This window comes from Myotis yumanensis, unplaced genomic scaffold (assembly GCF_028538775.1).
Source record: "Myotis yumanensis isolate MYYU_CA2020_CCGP unplaced genomic scaffold, mMyoYum1.0.hap1 SCAF_6, whole genome shotgun sequence".
NCBI classification, from domain to species: domain Eukaryota; kingdom Metazoa; phylum Chordata; class Mammalia; order Chiroptera; family Vespertilionidae; genus Myotis; species Myotis yumanensis.
Genome location: NW_027223757.1, coordinates 77,597,772 through 77,614,122, shown reverse-complemented (window position 1 = coordinate 77,614,122; position 16,351 = coordinate 77,597,772). Strand labels below are relative to the sequence as shown.

The 16,351-nt window shown below is 36.5% G+C and overlaps 1 protein-coding gene across 1 annotated transcript in view; it reads right to left on the bottom strand.

Annotated features, from left to right (window-relative positions):
- Window positions 1–16,351, bottom strand: part of PKHD1 (PKHD1 ciliary IPT domain containing fibrocystin/polyductin) — a 414,612-nt gene that overhangs the window by 21,415 nt on the left and 376,846 nt on the right. The window contains exons 62-64 of the mRNA XM_070418435.1: window positions 14,631–14,766; window positions 13,508–13,595; window positions 5,917–6,024 (exon numbers count right to left, since the gene is read on the bottom strand). Of these exons, the coding sequence (XP_070274536.1) occupies window positions 5,917–6,024; window positions 13,508–13,595; window positions 14,631–14,766 (332 nt within the window). The remainder of the gene's footprint in view (window positions 1–5,916; window positions 6,025–13,507; window positions 13,596–14,630; window positions 14,767–16,351) is intronic.

Genomic DNA, 16,351 nt, shown 5'->3' with positions numbered 1-16,351 from the left:
TGTTCCTCAACAGGGGGATGAAAAAATCAACTGTGGTTTATCCAGATGATGAAATACTACTCAGCCAAAAAGAGAAAGAGAAAAAGAAGAAGGAAGGAGAAATGAAGGAAGAGAGAGTGAGGGGAAAAAAAGGAGGAGGAGGAGAAGAAAGGAAGGAAGGAAGGAAGGAAGGAAGGAAGGAAGGAAGGAAGGAAGGAAGGAAGGAAGGAAGAAAGGAAGGAAGGAAGGAAGGAGAGAGAGAGAGAGAGAGAGAGAGAGAGAGAGAGAGAGAGAGGAAGAGAGAGGAGGTGAGAGGGGGAGAGAAAAGAACAAAGAAAGGAAGGTGGAAAGAAACTGTTAACAATGTGAAACCACTGGGATGAACATGAAAGGTATTATACTGAGTAAAAGAAGCCCATATCACATTGAATGATTCCATTTATATGACATTCTAGAAAAGATAAAACTATAGCGATGGAAATCAGATCAGTGGTTGCCAGGGATTAGTGTCAGTGGGAGGAGAGGATGTGAGGACAGAGAAAAGCATAGGAAGATTTTTTGAAGGATATTTTCTGTATCCTGATGTGGGGGTGATTACATGAATCTATACATGTATTTGAATTCATAAAAAGATATACCAAAAAAGATAAATTTTACTGGATATTATATTAAGTATGAAAATTTTAAGTCTGTCTATAATTTGGAAGGTGATAAATATGTTTATCTTAATTGTGGGGAGGGTTTCATTGAAATATACATTCATCAAAAATTATCAAATGGCATGTTTTAAATATGAGTAGTTTATCATGTCAATTTTAGCTCACAAAAATAAAATATTTAGAAAAAAATATTGCCTGCCCAACTGGTGTGGCTCAGTTATTGAGCATCGACCTATAAACCAGGAGTTCAGGGTTTGAATCCTGGAAGTGAGGACACATGCCCGGATTGAGGGCTCAATCCCCAATAGGGGGCATGCAGGAGGCAGCCAATCAATGATTCTCTCTCATCGTTGATGTTTTCATCTCTCTCTCCCTCTCCCATCCTCTCTGAAATCAATTAAAAAACAAAGCAAATGCCCTAACCGGTTTGGCTCAGTGGATAGAGTGTCGGCCTGCGGACTGAAAGGTCCTGGGTTCGATTCTGGTCAAGGGTATGTACCTTGGTTGCAGGCACATCCCCAATAGGAGGTGTGCAGGAGGCAGCTGATCGATGTTTCTCTCTCATCGATGTTTCTGACTCTCTATCCCTCTCCCTTCCTCTCTGTAAAAAATCAATAAAATATATATTTTTAAAAAAAGCAAAACAAGAAAACCTTGCCTAAGAACACGCGTTAGTTATAGTTGGCATTAAAGTAGTTTATTCAAAACAAACAAATCAATCCAAAATCTCTGCTTTCATCTGAATCACTCAGACAATAATAGTTTTTATTTTCTCTAGTCAGGGAAACACCATGTTTTTCTTTGCTGTGCTTTTCTTGGGTTGAACCTGACAATTTGATTGACAGCCACGGTCAGATCTTTACTCTCTTGACTCCTGGCTGACTCAGTCCCAAAGCTACCATAACCAAATTAGCCAGATATGGTTCTACTGAAGACAAACTTGGCTTGTTTCTTATCAATTAGTTTCTTTTTATGGGCATCTGAATAAAATAAATCCAGCCCGGATATGGGGGATAGGTTTTACTAGGGATTTGAAGAAGTAAAAACAAAATTCCTCATTCTTTTATCCATTTTCCAATGATTGCTCAGTGATTATTATCTTTGCTCAGTGGATAAGTTATTGTTCTCATTCGTAAAGTATTTACAAGCTAGTAAATGAAATTAGATATACATACAAATGTTTGTAATAAAAAGACAGAATGTGACACATGCCACCAGAATAATGCAAATGAATTGCTTTGGAAGGATATGTGGCATTGATATGATCAGAAGAAGCATACCAGAGGAGAGAGTATCTAAGTGGGACTTGGAAGGTTGAGCAAATGAAGACAGAACGAAGAAAAGATCAATTGATGTTTAAGAAATTAATGCCGGAAAATACTGGGAATTAATGCTCAAAAGAATTTGAGACAAAATTTTCTGAGCATTAAATGTCAGTCAAAAAGGCCCTTAACTGTATTCTGAAGGCAATGAAGTTTATAGAAGGGAAAATTCTGAGGGCCTGAAGTCAGGGAGACCTGTTTATATGCCTAGAGCAGTAAGCTAGGTCTAAGATTGCAGACTGCCAGTTTTCAAATATTTTTAGCAGCAGAACATTTTTTAAAAATGCAATCTTAGACATAATCTCAATATACTTACTTGTTCATAAATATTTGTGCCTATGAGGTGCGATGTTTCACTACACCCTGAGAATATAACACAATTCATTAGGATTCCTGTGTCTTTTGGAACTTACATTCTAATGCAGCACAGAGCACAGACAGTAGACAAACAAGCAAATCCAGGGATACTCTGATGCGAGATAGTGGTAGGTGCCACGAGGACTAAAGTGAGGTTGGAAGACAAAATGACTGGAGGTGAGAACAGGGTTGGGGACGGTGCTGTAGAGTACGTGGTACAGAAAAGCCTCTTTGAGGAGGTGTCAGCGGGAAGAAACCTCAGTGAAATGAGGATAAGCCATGTGAATTTCTGGAGCAAGAGTACTTCAGGCATGGAAATAGCAACTGCAATAGTTTTTCTGGACTGATGGCAGAAAGCATCCTTGGTTCCCTCCCTCTCTTCCCAGCACAGAAGCCCCTGGGGATCCCCTAAGAACTTCATGGCTCCAAGAAATGGTTAGGAAATCCAGAGCCATGGTTCTCAAAACTGCCTGGTACTGATGGCCCTATCAATATGGGAATAAGAGCTGCTTTCCCAAATGATTCTAGCACTAGAAATTGATATAGTGGGAAACAAGGAGTTACTCTCAGTATCTTCACTCTTAATCAATATGATGTCAAATTAAAACCACAATGAGATATCACCTTCCACCTGTTAGAATGGCTATCATCAATAAATCAACAAATAAGATGTGCTGGAAAGGTTGCAGAGAAAGGAAATCCTTGTGCACTGTTGGTGGGAATGCAAACCAGTGAAGCCACTGTGGAAAACAGCATGAAAATTCCTCAAAAAATTAAAAGATAAACTGTCATATGATCCAGCAATTCCACCCCTGGGTATTTATCCCAAGAAATGTATATCCCCCATGTTCATTGCAGCATTATTGACAATAGCCAAGATAAGGAAGCAATCTAGTTGGCCTTCAATGAATGAATTGAGAAAGAAGATTTGAAATAATATTCTAATGGAATATTATTCAGCAATAAAAAAGAATTAAATCCTGCTATTTGCGACAACATGGATGGACCTATTGAGTATTATGCTATGTGATGTAAGTCAGACAGGGAAAGGCAAATACCTTCTGATTTCACGTGTATGTGCAATCTAAAAACACAAAACAAATAAATAAACAAAACAGAAGCATATCTATAGTTATAGAGAACAAGCTGATGGTTGCCAAAAAAGAGGGGATGGGACTAAAACTTAAACACATGAAACATGAAGACAATAAGGATTCACAGAAATACAGGCCTTTTAATGCTTTCTTTTTATCTTCCATCTACTCTCTTCTAATTTAAACTTTTTAAAAAATATATTTTTAATGATTCCAGAGAGAAAGGGAGAGGGAGAGAGAGATAGAAACATCAATGATGAGAGAGAATCACTAATTGGCTGCCTCCTGCACGCCCCTGATGGGGGATCGAGCCTGCAACTCGGGCCTGTGCCCTGACCAGGAATTAAACTGTGACCTCCTGGTTCATAGGTCTATGCTCAATCACTGAGCCACGCCGGCCGGGCTAATTTAAATGTTTGTAATCGAATTCTGACAGAGCCCCACCTCACAGACTTGATATTGAAAATTATGAATTATTATTTAAGGAAAATGGCTAAAGAAAAACTGTAATCCCTCAGCAGTCTACTTTACAAGTTATAGGTGGAACCTAAGGTAAACTAGTGACCTAGACAAAGTGAACACCAAGCTCAACTCAAAATCAAAGTGTTACTGAGAAGTTGGACCACATTTTACACTTGGTTTTATAACTTATTCCTTAAAATGATCCTCATAAAATGTTCAGTCTCAGTTAACCACCAAGGAAATTAAAAGACAAAAGTCTCTAGGACAAAATATCCTTCAAAATATATCCTTGGGAATCCCTTGAACATGTTTCCCCATGAACCTCTGCTTAAATTAGGACACCATCATAGGTATTAAAAGAATATCTGCCTAAAACAATTAATAATAATTGTTTACTTGATCACAGAAGGTATTCTCTTTGTGAAGAAAATGGTCCAAAACTTGGAATTAAGGGAAAACCTGATTTCAGATCTTATCAATGTCATTTTAAAGCATTTTCAAATAGGCCCTTCCAAGATTTATCAAATTCTCTGGAACATACTATTTTTTTTTTACTTTATATTTAATTGAGGATCAGGCTTAATTAATACAAGATTGGTAAGCTGCAAATGATTTTGTCCAGTAAAGATGCACAGGATATCTGTAGACATCTAGCTTCAAAGGCTATAGTTTTATTGTCCTGTATCCAATTTAACAAACTTATGTCAGCAGCTCCTTCCTGGTTGATCTACATCCCTCACATGTAATTTAACAGCTTTGCTGTCCTCCTGAATCCCTCATTATGAGTTTAATAACTGTTGACAAGTGCTCTTTACATATTTTTATGAAAGCCACATTTTTAACGTATTGAAAAGTTTACTATGACAGTTTGAATGTTTCATGATGGAAGACTAATGTCTGGATTTAATTAAATATTTGTTGTTGGGCTTAAGATACCTCACATCAACACATTTTATTTCCTTTGCCATTTCCAATATCTAAGAGGTTCCAATGAAATAATGACTGCTCTAATGCATTTTACAAAACTTTGCATTATCATACCTGTACATGAACTGCTTTCTACAGTTGTATGTTTTAGGAATGAGACTAACATCCCTGGCCAAAATTAATAATTGATTGTAAATTTCTACCTTTCAGTTCAAATGCAATGTTAGTATTTTACAAATTCTTTTAGGTGGATTTTCTGGTAAGTCAAATAATGCATGTGATATTTAAATTATTTTTTTAAGTGGGAAGCTCTGTGTTTCTATCAGAATTCAACCCTTTAAAAAGAGGATGGCGGAAATTGGACTCTCAGCTCTACCCTTCATGGGAATGAGAGAGAGGTATTTTACATAGGCTCCTCTGGCTTTGAAGTTTAATTAACATCTTACCTACTATAAACTTGTTGGATAGCATTACCTTCTAACAAATAAAAAATTGTCAAGAATACTTCAGAAGTAATGGGAGGATGAAGACACATTTGTAATACCTTAACCAGTAAAGAATTTTTTAAAAAAAGAATACTTCAGAAGGGAAATTTCTTTTTAATGTTTTTTTCAAGAAGGACTGAAGCATATAAGCAAGTAACACATGCTTTATATCTCTATTTCTTAAAAAAAAACCCAGGATTTTAAATTGGTATAGTTGCCATGGGGGGGGGGGGGGGGGGGAGGGGGCAGTGGGTAAGGGAAGAAATGAAAGAATTCATAATACTCTGTATCCCAGGACTCTTTTTTTCTGTAAATTAAAATTTCTAATTAGTATCCAACCCAATGCTATCAAATGTCACATATATATATTTTTATAAAGTAGAAAATTCAAAGAAAATTTTAACAACTAGAGGAAAATGGACATTTGGATTCTTGCTTACCAGGATTCTCCTGAGACTTAATTTCTACATGTGCTCTTGCTTCTCACACCTTAATAATATAATCAATTGATGTTTTTCTCTAAACTTAGATGACTCCTTATTCATGATAAGAGCTATTCCAATGACAAAGGAGAAGGGGCTATATTTTAAATAAAACAAACAGATAATAAAACACACAGTGCTGAAATTACCTGGAGGGGAAGTGACAGTAAAAAGAAAGTGCCAATTTGACCCAGAAATCAAAATTGCCAAGTTGGAGAAGCTCACATAACCATCTCGAGTTTCTGCCTGAGTACACCCTACAAATGAACACACAAAAAAAGGAAATGTTAGTTACCTATTCAAGAGTAATTCATTTGAGTCTTCTCTAGAGAGAGGCAATTGGACAATAAAGGAAACTTATTTTTTTAATTAAAGAGGTTACTAAATCCATCAGGATCAGATTAAGTCTTAGACAAGTCTTAGAACCAAATAATCCAATAATAACAGCTAACATGCATTGAAAGCTTAACCAGACACTGTGCTTTCTATACACTATAAATACATTATATGTACATTATAAATAAGCTTCATAAAAATGTATAAAATATTTTAATATCTATATCATTTAGGTAATAGAAAATAGGCTCATAAGATGTTAAATTACTTAGTACTGGGGTTATAGCCCAAATTTGCCTAATTTCAAAGTTAGCATTCTTAACCACTGCTGTATCTCCACTAATTTATTATTAAATGTATCTCAAGAAAGAAATACCATTGTCTTCCTAGGTGGTCAGTTTTTTGGCTCTGCCTCTCTTCTATTCAAGGGTTCTATATTTTATGTGAGGACAAAGTTAGGCCAATTGATCAAGACTTCAGCAATGCTTCAAATCACGACTGATAAAGATTTAGCAACTTGAATTGCCTGGGCCATGGTTTCCCTGAATAAAATGTAGAAAAGAAAGCTCACATCTTCTAAAAATGGGTCATCCATCTATAAAGTGAAAGAAGACAACTCCAGGCAGGCTCACGTTCACAATGCCATTAATTAGTCTTCTGACTCCACTATCCTCAAATTACTTTGTTAATTAACAGCTGCTACTAAAAGTCACTATGGAAAAGTCACTGTGATTGGTACGATGGACAATGAGATAGGAGAGTGGTCTTAAAGCTTATAAATTGGTTGGAGATCTTTTAAGGCTGAAAGGTATCATAAAGATATAATGTGCTGAGTGTTACATATTTCAATTCAATTGCTCAGTCCTTTTGGTGAAAATATTGTCTTTCCTCATCAATTTTGCAAAGCTAACCAAACTTCCTTTTTTGGAAACATCTTTTCCTTCATCTCGTCAGAGTACCAAAATAAATAAAATGCTCAGAAAAAATGGAAATAAATAAGCCAAGACTAAAATAAATGATAGGCGCTCAAGATAAATGCAGTTTATACTCTTTAAAACCTATATGCATCAAAATTATGGTCCATAAACTCTTGCAAACAATGAACTGCAGAGTACAGATGTTCAACATGAAATCGTTTGCTGCAGTTTTTCCTTTGACAAACGTCCTTATTGTTCCCATCTTTGAAGGAATACAAAGCAGCATTTAATCAAAATGTGTCCGTGGAGCACAGTGAGTCTGCCTCGTAGAACAGCCGCCAAACTGCCTAATGGAAAGTGCTTTAGCTCCAAATGGGTTTGCTTTTGCGTTAAATACCAGCTTGCCTCAGAGATCTCTACAAAGATTCCCATATATATCTATGATATTCTCAGATTTGAAGCATATGCGCTCAAAAGCTGAGGCAGTTGCTGCCAAGTACAGTACATTACTCCAGGGTTCATCATATTTCTGGAATTATAATTGTAAAATGTACCAATGCCATTGCCAGGCTCCCTGACCAAGCTGGTATAAACAACGTACTGGCTGTGGGAACTTCCACGAGATGGGGTGTTGGGCTTGTGCAAAACTGAAATTGATTACGTGACTTAACCAGGGATTGCTACCTGAGTGTTTCTACAGGGCATATGGTTTCTAAAACACCTTTTCAGCTCAAGTTCTCTGCCATGCCATCTCTCTCACCTCTAGCTAAACTAGCAAACTATTACATATTTATATCAAACTATATCATTAATGTTTACACTTTATTTTTTTAAATATTAAGAACATCTTTTCCCTACAACTAGGATTTATAATTATCAAAGGATCTGGAAGGCCCTTAAATAATAGTTTTTGTGTATGTAAATCTGCTTTTTAAGAAATAATCTCTTTTTTACTGAGGAAGGTCTACTGAGACAAAAGAACATGAAGTTAAATTGCAGAATAAAAGATTTACACTAGATCTATAGGTATAGTTTTGTTGTTGTTATTTTGTTTTTCTCCAGGAAATACTCAGAATAAGTTACATAATCCATCCCAAATGGATTGGGTTCCATTTTTTCTGAAGTTAAGTAGATCTATTTCATGATGATTTTAAAAGATACTTTCAATCAAATGAAATAGAACGTTTTGGTGATGTGGGCTCTCTAAACACAGAAAACTGCACAAGATGTTTTCCCTACATCACACACACACACACACACACACACACACACACACACAGAGTGTGCATAGAAGACAACCTCAGCAAGTTCCTCATACTTTCCCAAGAATCTCCGAAGGAGAAGAATGATGACAATACTGATCCAGGTGAGTCCCATGCTTTGTGTGAGTTGGTGTTAATAGAATAAAAAAGCAAACAGTTTCATGCTTCATTTATTCTACATAATCATAATAAAATTCTAAGCTAGTCAGTGATCAGATCCTTAGGCTAACTAAAAGAAAAATAATGAAGGATTTGGGGAGGTAAGTATCAGGAGTAAAGTATGGAGTCTGAGTAAGGTACAGTACAAAAGTAAGGTATGGAATATGAGTAAGGCATGGAGTATGACTAAGCTACTGCATATGGTTAATGTATAAAATACTGTGACGTATGGAGTATAAATAAGGTATAGAATATGAGTAGGTATGAAGTATAAGTAAGGTTTGAAATATAAGTAAGACATGAAGTATGGTTAAGGTAAAAAAATATAGGTAACTGAACTATACATGTAAAAATGGTTAAGATAGCTTTATGTTCTGTGTATCTTACCACAATATTCTTTTAAAAAAGAATACAAGGCATGGAGTATGAAGAAGAGCCTGAGTATGGGTAAGTGAGTGTGGGCAGAGTATAGAGTATAAGCCCACTATGGAGTATGACTAAGGATATGGATAAATGAGATACTAGATATGGGTAAGTTATAGAGTATAGGTAAGGCATTGCTATGGACTGAAAGGTTGTGTTGGAACCTTATCTCCAATATCATGGTCTTTGGAAGTGGGGCCTTTGGGAAGTGATTAGGTCATCAGGGCAGAGCCCTCATGAATGCAATTAAACACCCTTATAAGAGAGACCCCCAGAGAACTTGCTTATCCCTTCAGCCATGTGACGAATAGTGAGAAGTGTCTATGAACTAGGAAGTGGACTCTCCCCAGACACAGAATTTGCTGGAGCCTTCATATTGGGTTTTGCAGGCTCCAGAGCTGTGGGAAATAAATGTCTTCACTGATAAGCCCTGCAGTCTATGATATTCTATTACAGAAGCATGAAAGTACAATGACAGATATGGAGTGAGGGCAAGGTATAGCATGTGTGTATCGTTTGAAGTATGGATGGAGCATAGAATATGGGGAATGTATGGAGTAGAGGATAGGCGTAGGTGTGTTTCAGTAGTCAAGTGACAGCAACTGATATAGAACATGAAAAAAAGCTGAAAATTGATATTTTTATGCTGCTGTGTTAAGATCAGAATTGCTGTTATAGCTGATGTATTCCAGACCAAAATGCCAGCAACAGCTAAATGGCACTGAAGAATGGACAGACTGACATCATCAAAGCAGACAGTTTAAAATTAACTCATAATGCAGTTTTGAATATTTCATTTTCACATTAGCCAACCTGGGATAGCTTTGCTTAATTACCTTACTTTCTTAATAATGTGGGGTTTTTTTCTGCAAATTTGTACAAGGAACATTTTGGGCTGTCCTCTTTCCTTGAGATTTTAAACCCAAAGAGTTTCAGATTTAATTGCTTGGGCAAAGAAATCGCCAAGAAGAACAAATATGAGTCAGCAATGTGGGTACTAGTTTCACCAACGTGAGTAAAATATTGATTGTATGAGTGGAAGTATAGAGAAGATGGAAAGTCTATGAGGCTATTCTCATAAAATGAGCAGCAACATCTGGGTCTTTAAAAATGTGTTATGCAAAGAGAAAGTGGGCAGGGCAATGAAGAGAGTAACTATACAAATTTGGGAGAAAATCATTTTTGTCCACAGGCTAAAAAGCTTTGATTTTTTAATAAGTAAGTAAATAGAGTAGGAAATTTACAGGCCAAAATAGTTGAAAGGCAACTTGAAAAGAGATAGCAGTCAAATTTATAGCTCCAATAAGAAAACAACAGAATGAAACAAGATTTAAACAAGAGTTTTGACTATGAAATATCTAATCAGCTATGTTGATTGCCTCCTCAAGAAAAATTTTCAAAAAGGGCTATATCTGTGGCTAGTCCTGTTTTCTGGAATTGATGAGGTACAGCTTAGCACAAAAACTATAAGTTAAATAATACACTGATTTTTTTAAAAAATCCTGAGATTAATTTATTAAAAACTATGTTGAATGAGAATTCATTTTCTTGGAAACTTTATCAAAACAGTTTTGTATTTCCTTTTATAGAGACAAGTAACAAAGAATGAAAATACAATATCCTCAGGAGAGGCAGGTGTTATATTTCAGACACTAGAAATAATTTAGGCCAAATCAAATGCAATTAGCAGGAGAGGCAAGATGTAGCCCTTCTATAATGGGCTTATTCCTATACATTTTAGCATTTCACATACTTTACAGGAGCCATGTGCATGAGCTTAGACTCATAGCCTGAGTAGAGCAAGAAATAACTATAAAATAATGACTTTTTCTTGGAAACCAGAAATTTTGTAGATAGGCTAATGTTTGTACTGGTAGGTGAGTCATTTACAAGTTTGGAAAAAAACATCACAAGTTTGAGAAAACCCAAACCAATAAAAAATATCTTAACTGGTTTATGCATAGGAAATCTAATAAACTAATTTTTTACAAAGTTATCAATACATTCTCTAATTTTGCTTGTGTTGCCTGTGCTTACATGCCATATCTGTGAAATCATTGCCAAAACCAACATCAACAAGCTTTTCGTCTGTTTTCTTCTAGGAGTTTAAAGTTTCAGGTCTTATATTTAAGACTTTAATCTGTTTTTCGTTGCTTTTTTTCTGTATGGTGTAAAACAATGGTCCAACTTTATTCTTTAGCTTGTGGATATCCAGTTTCCCCAACACCATTTGTTGATGAGACCATCTTCTCCCCATTGTGTATCCTTGGCTCCCTTGTTGAATTACAGTTGACCATATGCACATGGACTTATTTTTGGAATCTCTATTGTGTTCCTTTGGTCTATAAAGTCTGACTTTATGTAAGTACCATAGTATTTTATTTAATACTAGTGGCCTGGTGCATGGATTCCTGCACATTGAAAGGAAGTTAACTAGAAGAAAGATTCATGCTGCAATTATGTTACTGCCAAAAATTACATATCAAAATAGTATATATAGTATTATAAAATTAAAATACAAAATATTTTAATATCGCTATTCACCCTTTCTCCATAATAGAAGTGTCAGAGATAAAATAAAATTAGTAAAATATATCTGAAAATAACATATAAATTGATTAATAAACAACAACAACATGATATATCAACAACAAAGTGCCAATAGTTGGTCTTCAGATACATTCTGGCATTACGCGCAATTGGCAGCAGCAAGAGCTTTATATGTATCATGCATGCATGAGAGTCAATGTTTATTTTTAAATTGCCAGTGCGCATCATATGTACCAGCCAGTCGGTTGAATGATCAGACAGATGTATGGTTGGTCACTTAGCCTTTTATATATATAGACTAGAGGCCCCATACATGAAATTTGTGCATGGGTAGGGTCCCTAGGCCTGGCAGGCAAATAGGGCCGGTCAGGGCCTTCCTTTGCTCTGTGCTGTTCCTGGCGCTCAGCAAGCACACATCATAGAGAGCAGTCGAACTCCCAGTCGTTGAATTCCCGAGGGGACAATTTGCATATTAGCCTTTTATTATATAGGATAGTTTTGTCATATATTTTGAAAATCAGGCATGTGATGCCTGTTTTGTTTTTCTTTTTCAAGATTATTTTTGTCTTTTGGAATTTTTTTGTGGTGCCATATGAATTTTATAACTTTAAAAATATTTCTGTAAGAAATGTTATTAAAATTTTGATAAAGATTAAATTGAATCTGTGAATCATTTGGACATCTTAAACAAAATTAGACAAGTGAGATAATATCAAACTAAATATCTTAAGCATATCAAAGCAAACAATAAACAGAGTGAAAAGGCAAACTACAGAATGGGAGGAAATATATGCAAGCCATATTTCTGATAAGGGTTAATTTCCAAAATATATAAGGAACTCCTACAAATTAATAGGAAAAAACAAACAAACAAATAATATGATTTAAAAATAGACTAAAGACTTGAATAGACATGTCTCCAAAGAAGACCTACAAATGGCCAACAGGTATATGAAAAGATGCTCAATATCACTAATAATCAGGGAAATGCAAATCAAAATAAAATGAGATATTATCTTACGCCTATTAAAATGGCTAGTATTATCAAATTACCCAAAGACAATAAGTATTGGTGAGGATGTAGAAAACAAACTCTTGTGCATTGTTGGTGGGAATGCAAAATGGTGCAGCTGCTATGGAAAACATTATGGAGGTTCCTCACAAAATTAAAAATAGAAAAATACAAGCCCACTTCTAGGTATTTATGCAAAAGAATTTAAATCAGGATTGCAAAGAGATAGGTGTAACCCCTGTTCATTGCAGTGCTCTTCACACTTGCCAAGAAATGGAAACAATCTTAATGTCAATCAACAGATGAATAGGTAAAGAAAACGTACAATACACATACAATGAAATACTACTATTCAGCCTTTTAAAAAAGGAAATTCTAAAATATGTGACAACTTGGATGAATCTTGAGAACATTATTCCAAGGAAATAAGCCAGTCACAGAGGGACAAGTATTGTATGATTTTATCTATATGAGGTATCTAAAATATTCAAATTCATAGAAGCAAAAAATAAAATGATGTGTGTTTCTTTTTAATTTTCACATGCACATGGTATAGGGAACGTAAATGAAGTGAAGCAGTGGTACTTGGACTGCACAGGAAGCTAACAGAAGACAAAAGAAAAGTGGAGAGGGAAAAATGAACTTGAGGTTCTGCTCTGGGCTGGGTGTTTTGCATTTGCCATCACATTTATTCTTCCTATCACTGAACCAGTGTTTCTCCATAGAAACCACCTTGTATGGGTGACTTGCTCCCGGGGCCAGTTCATGACACTGTACTAAAGAATCATTTGTCTTAGGGGACATGCTCTTCTCCTTACATCACATTGGGGATCTGGACATGACAAAAATGCTCCTTCATCATGCAAAGGAGGGGAGAGGAGGAGGTGTTTCCTTAAGTATTTACTGCCAGCCAAAACTTTCTTTTCACAAACACTGGCATTGTAGAGTGGGGATGATGGATGTTCCTTTCAAATTACTGAAGATACTGAGTGTACCTGACTTGCTATGAATCCCTAATGGCGGCAAACATTTTCTGCGCAGATGCAGTAGTAACAGGTCTCAGAATGTCACAGATACCTACCTTTCAGCACTGAACCTGAAGTCCCTTCAAGGGAAACAGAAATGGCCCAAGGCTCTGATGGCAGCCCCAAGGACTCTACTCTCCGATTCTGAGAAGGTGGAGGGGGGCGGGGGGGGGGGGGGAGGGGACAAAACACAAAGTTAGATTCAGAAGAGAATCTGTGAAATTACCTATAAAAGAAGAGAATTTAGAATAGAATCTTGCATAAAGCACAAATTCAGTACAAACAAGCAAAGGAAGAAAAATTATAAATAAGCATTTTCTTTCTCATGTTAAGAATATATCATGATTAGCATATTGAGAGAAGAGAAGGGATATTATTACAGAAAAAAAGTTGAAGCAGGGCAGTGAAGAGGAGGAAGGAAAGCCATGTCTGTAGGAGAGGACAGTGCATTCTGTGCTGACGGTTACTAAGGAAGGCAAGGTCAAGAGAAGAAAGCGGGAGAGAAATGGGTGAGATCAAAGTGCAGGTTTGCAAATTCAGACTTCAGTCCTGTGGCCTCTATCCCTCTGCATACATGTCAGGGGATGCATTTTAAAAGTAAAGAGTGGAAAGCAGATTTAATTAGCTTATTTCACTTTATTTTCTTCCATAACTTTAGTAAATACAGAAAAGATAAAATAGAAACAGAGGGCATGGCCATTGAAATTAGAATTAAGCAGTGAAACCTCTTGTTAATGATTTGCTTAACCACCTATGAGAGAAATCATTTAAAATAACATAAAACTGGAAAACAATAAATATTTTTAAAATCCTACAAAACTATAAGGCAGACATGATGGCATGAATTCACTCATTAGCATATGAAATGACTTCTTCAGATATAGTTCTACCTCTTCAAGAAGGTCAGATTTCCGAGAAGATACTAGAGATCTACTTCAAGAATTTGCTTGGGGAGGAAAATTATCCAAATTTTATTTTTACTCTTAATCAAAATCTGGGCATCCATATGAAGCAGAAGGAAAGCAGGCCATGAAGTGGAAGGGGGATGACAGAAGTCACGAGAAGTTCTAAGTGCAGCAAATGTCATCCAGGGGGCACTCGGTAAGTATGTACCATGACAATGGAATCTGCACTGAGTACATGTTACCCAGCTTTAAGGATCATCCATGAACAAGTTACCTGCTTATCCAGAAAAATGAGCTGTGGTTGTACTGGAAGTTCTTTCCCCACTTCTCCATCTGAAGGCTGGACTAGGACTGAAAGAGCATAGGGCCGAACATATATCGAATTTCCAGTTTCAAAATTGCTTGTATTTCTGGCACATGTAAAACAAAATGGAATAAAGCCATAAGCTTACAAATATTACTGTAGTAGCTATTTGCCATAATCCATTATTAGCAGTGAAAATATCTGCCTTTTAATTTAGAAAATAATACACTTTGTAGTGAACATTACATTGTAACTGAATAATAATTATATTTTTATTTAACACTAGAGGCCTGGTGCTCGAATTTGATGGGGGCTGATTGGGTTGGGTTGGTGGGGGGAGGGGATGCGGGAGGTTGGACACCCCCACCCCCAATAGGTGATTGCCAATCAGGAACGGGGATGGTGGGGGTGGGGGTGGGGGAGCACAGGTGGTGTGCATCATAGCGACCGGTTTTTCTGGTCATTCCAGTCGATCTGTAGTTCTGGTTGCTTGGCTTTTATATATGTAAATTTTTGCTAAGCCATGGTAAAGAATGGACTGGGTGTGAGGGGGTGGGGGCAGAAGCGATAATTATGAACTTATATTTTTATCACAGTTTAATGATATAAGCCCCCCAAAGACCCCAGTGAAGGAATTTAGCAGATTATAAAACTTAGACAGTGGGGATATGTTCAGTAGTATGCCAGTGAACCAGCTCTCCCCTCAAAGACCCTGATGCCCAATGTTTTCCAGTTTCCATGGTATGAATACTTTCTCCATGGCTGATTCTGGTACCATGATGACATCACTGGGAGCTGAGAGGAGATGCCTGAGAGCAAAGCCCCAGCACAGCTGTTAGACATGGAATAGCTCATTTAGTCCCCACAACAGCCCTTCCATACTTGTCATCTCCATACTGTGCTTGCACTAAATAGGTTCAATAACCATGGAATTAACTGATTTTTTTTTAAATTTTAATGAATGAAGCCTTTGGGGAGAATAATACTCATAATTAATATATGCTGAGTACTGTGTACCAGGTACTATTCTAAGCTTTCCTTGTATAAACTCATCGAATCTTTAAAATGACACTATGAGGTAGGTACTCTTATTTACACATGAAGAAACTGTGGTCCAAAAGGACTAAAGCAGTGGTTCTCAACCTGTGGGTCGCGACCCCTTTGTCAGTCAAACTACCCTTTCACAGGGGTCACCTAAGACCATACTGCATATCAGATATTTACATTACGATTCATAACAGTAGCAACATTACAGTTATGAAGTAGCAACGAAAATAATTTTATGGTTCCTAGTCACAACATGAGGAACTGTATTTAAAGGGCCAGAAGGTTGAGAACCACTGGACTAAAGTAACCTGCCAAAGGTCTTACAAATAGTACATGCATGACCAAGGTCTAGAGCAATTTACAAATGAGCTATATTGTTTCTCACCCCTTTCAGGTACATTAATTGCTGATGTGACTAAGCAATAAAATAGAATAAACAAAATAAAATGGTTATATAATTCATGATACCTTAAAACATGTTTTTCCAATAGCTTTGGTATTTTTGATGACCCAGATAGCTTTATTAAAAGAACATTATAGCCCTGGCCAGTGTGGCTCATTTGGTTAAGTGTCATCCCATGCACCAAAAGGTCACCTGTTTGATTACCAGTCAGGGCACATACCCAGATTGCCTGCTCAGTCCC